Source organism: Penaeus monodon, chromosome 27 (assembly GCF_015228065.2).
Source record: "Penaeus monodon isolate SGIC_2016 chromosome 27, NSTDA_Pmon_1, whole genome shotgun sequence".
Taxonomy (NCBI): Eukaryota; Metazoa; Arthropoda; class Malacostraca; order Decapoda; family Penaeidae; genus Penaeus; species Penaeus monodon.
Window position 1 is genome coordinate 29,277,879 of NC_051412.1, and position 3,199 is coordinate 29,281,077.

The 3,199-nt window shown below is 42.6% G+C and overlaps 1 protein-coding gene across 1 annotated transcript in view; it reads left to right on the top strand.

Moving 5' to 3' along the window:
• Positions 1-3,199, top strand: part of LOC119590754 — a gene marked incomplete in the record, with an annotated part of 26,818 nt that overhangs the window by 18,401 nt on the left and 5,218 nt on the right. The window contains 5 exon segments of the mRNA XM_037939463.1: positions 12-202; positions 657-787; positions 1,119-1,216; positions 1,754-1,904; positions 2,144-2,324. Of these exon segments, the coding sequence (XP_037795391.1) occupies positions 12-202; positions 657-787; positions 1,119-1,216; positions 1,754-1,904; positions 2,144-2,324 (752 nt within the window).

The window sequence follows — 3,199 nt, forward strand, 5'->3', positions numbered from 1 at the left end:
GCTGTTCCCAGGGCGTCGGCGAGCTGATGGAGGCGTGGCAGCAGTCGCGCGAGGGGCTGGAGGACCTCGGGACTCAGACGCTGAGGGCGGCGATGGAGGTGCGGGAGGAGGTGCAGGCGGAGGGGAAGAGGGTCGAGTCCGCCGTCCAAGATATCCACGAGAAGATGCTCTCCCTCCACCAGGATCTCGTCGCCAAGTTGACGTGAGGACAAGTGTATTTGGACGAAGCGATGCGAGAGCGGCGCGTGTGTGCGAATCGGTGTTTAATTGTCTCTGATCTAGAGTGTTGTATTTCATGTGTCTGCGTTTATTTTATGAGCGTTGCAAACTCGTGTGTCGTGCATTTATGGTTATGATAAGAGCATTTTAAAATGTGATTCTGCATTTACATAAATACATATTTAAGTGCCACCTACACACTACTCCTTTGTGCTTCCTATCCTTTATTCTTCCAAATGTTATTATCACTTCATTCTGCCTTCGCCTTTGCCATATTTAGTAAGATGAAGTCCAGCCTCCCAGCTCGCTGGTGGTCGCCCTGCTTACCATTAACCTCGGGCAGTCGGACTAATGATAAACCATGTTTATATTAGTCTGAGTCGGTCCTAATCAGCAAATCCACCTCTCTTTCACACACACACTTCGCCGACACACAGGAGACCGGCGCCATCCTTAGGTGAATTGCGGCCCGTCCTGCAGCAGGTGAACCAGAGCGTGGCCCAAAGCGTGGCCAGGGCTGCTGCCGGGCTGAACGTGTCCTTGCTGGAGGAAGCGGCCAGGAGGAACGGTAAAGAAAAAACTTGCTCTGTTTCGGGACGACTTGATAAGTGAAGGGAGATTGTGATACTAAAAAGTATAAGAAAAAGTAAATGGTAATATACTAATCCAGTACGTGAAGGTGTATCATTATTGACGAACTGACGACAGGGATACCAATCAAACACCGTTAAACTAATTCATTTCAGAAAGAGAATTGATCACAACCTCACACCATCCAAACCTCTTCCATCGTCCTCTCTTTCGAACTGTCAAATATACATAAAGTTTCGTGATTTCGTGTAACAACCTTTATCCGAAGGCTCTCCACACACCGCCTTATCAAATATCTTCGTTGGCAGTCGGGTCGGCTTCGCACGGCGCCGGCGAGAGGTACGGGCGGCCTCCTTTCGAGCCCCTGCACTGCCCGGACCCCAGCACCATCGCTGCCCTCGAGGAGGTTTATAATTTTCACATATTTTTATTTACTGTTTTTGACTTGTTTTTATATACTTTATGTGTCATTCTTATTGATCTTATAGTTTGGCTTCAGATTCTTAATTCATCTATATATTTCTGGGAACAAGAAGTATTTACCAATTAAATGATTTATGTAATTGTTTGAAGAGGAGAAAGGTTGGATTCCATTGTACTGCATTTAAATATTTATTTGCTATAGCAGTCTTTTGTCAGATTAATAGATTCAAGCACAAATACTCACATTATCAATAAAAAATAAAACACTTCTGAAAATCTATTATCATACATAACTACTGATTCTAGACCCTTTGAGTTATGTAGGTATATATGATTCCCACAGACTGCTTGAAAATCTTTGCCGAGTGTTCTTTGCTTAGTCTGATTTTTTTTTCGTCTGCCATTGTGTATTATAACTAAAATAGATCATTTGTTTAGATGTCTTTGAAAAAGAAGGCATTTGCTTACATTCCCATGGCGTTAATTCTTGCCAATTTTAAAAGTAAACCTCCTGTTCTAGGTTAAGAGATTACTTCAGTCTGTGCTGAAGAAAAGCGACGACTTACGACGTGGTCTAACGAAGCAGACGAGCGAGGGCGTGGACCTCTTGAAGCTCCTTCACCAAAGGTTTTCTGTCCTTCTTCGGCGCATGAACACTGAGCCTAATCATGGTAAGTGCGAAGGACTCTAGTTTTAAAGAAAGGAAATAAGATACTGTTAATCATTTGCTTATTTACAGGTGTCGGGAAACAAGTTGGATCATCATGTCATACCCGACTCTGATCAAAATTTCGCCTTACCCTGTTGCAGTTACCTCACTCATCGTACTTGTAAACAGTAAATATTGCCCCTAACATTATTACTTAACCTTCGTTAGATTCTAAGTTACACCAGCACGTTTTCCTACCAGGTCAGATGCTTCGAGCTGAAATGCAAGAATTGGGCTCCTTGGTGGAGTCTTCATACTCAGCTGTTCTCGTCGCCCAGAACGCCTTCATCGAGTCTTGCGAACGCATTCAGATGGAGGAACCGACGCTCGAACTCAAAATCACCGAAATCCTGGATAAACTCGTGACGAATATTGATTTAGGGTAAGGATGTTCTTTACTATTTGTTTTTGTGGGTGTTGCTTGGTTTACGTAGTGTGGTTATGGCAATGTTTGAGGGTAAGAGAACGGTAGTAAATTGTGCTCCGATAATGCCGGAGTATTGGTTTACTGGGTTGTATTGCTGTGTTGGTGTAATTTAGAAAGTGGAGTGGAAAGAATCCAAAGACACAGCCATAAGCCAATCAGGCGCTCATTGACAACTGCTAGTATATTTCATTTTTTTACTGTTACGTACCACCCAGTCAATGTATAGATGATAAAAGGACATGAGGGTATTAGAAGTTCAGTCTCTGACAGTTCCTTACATAAGTCATTTAAGGATTGCATTCACTTACCTGTCCACAGCAAACTCTATTTTAATGAACCATACTTGCAGCTGGTCTTGGCTTGGAAATAGCCCCAAGGTCAGCCATGTAAGAGGGTGGTTGAGTAAAGTCTCAGAGTTCCTGACGAGCTCGTAGTCCATAGCTTAAATTATGTTTATGTTGCCTTATGTATTGAGCCTTACTAGCCAAGAGTTCGTCTAACTGCTTACAGTACAAGGAATTTCATGAGATGCATAACTCGCATATTTCAACTCCCGTCTAGGATGATTTCCCTTATGGATACACTGCCAGGTGGTATTGCAATTAATTTAGTTTAATTAAGTCTTTAAATATCTTAAATAAAGGACTGCAATAAACAATGGATACAGTGTATATTCTTAAGACTCCTATTAGTTTAGTATAGGTAATAACACTGCCCACGGAGTTAATTCTGGAGCGAGTCTATGATCTTTTTCGCACAAATACGTTGGGGAAAGCTGGTTTCTAACATGATAGTGTGTCTGTGTTAAGACTGAAACGAGGTGAAGTGAA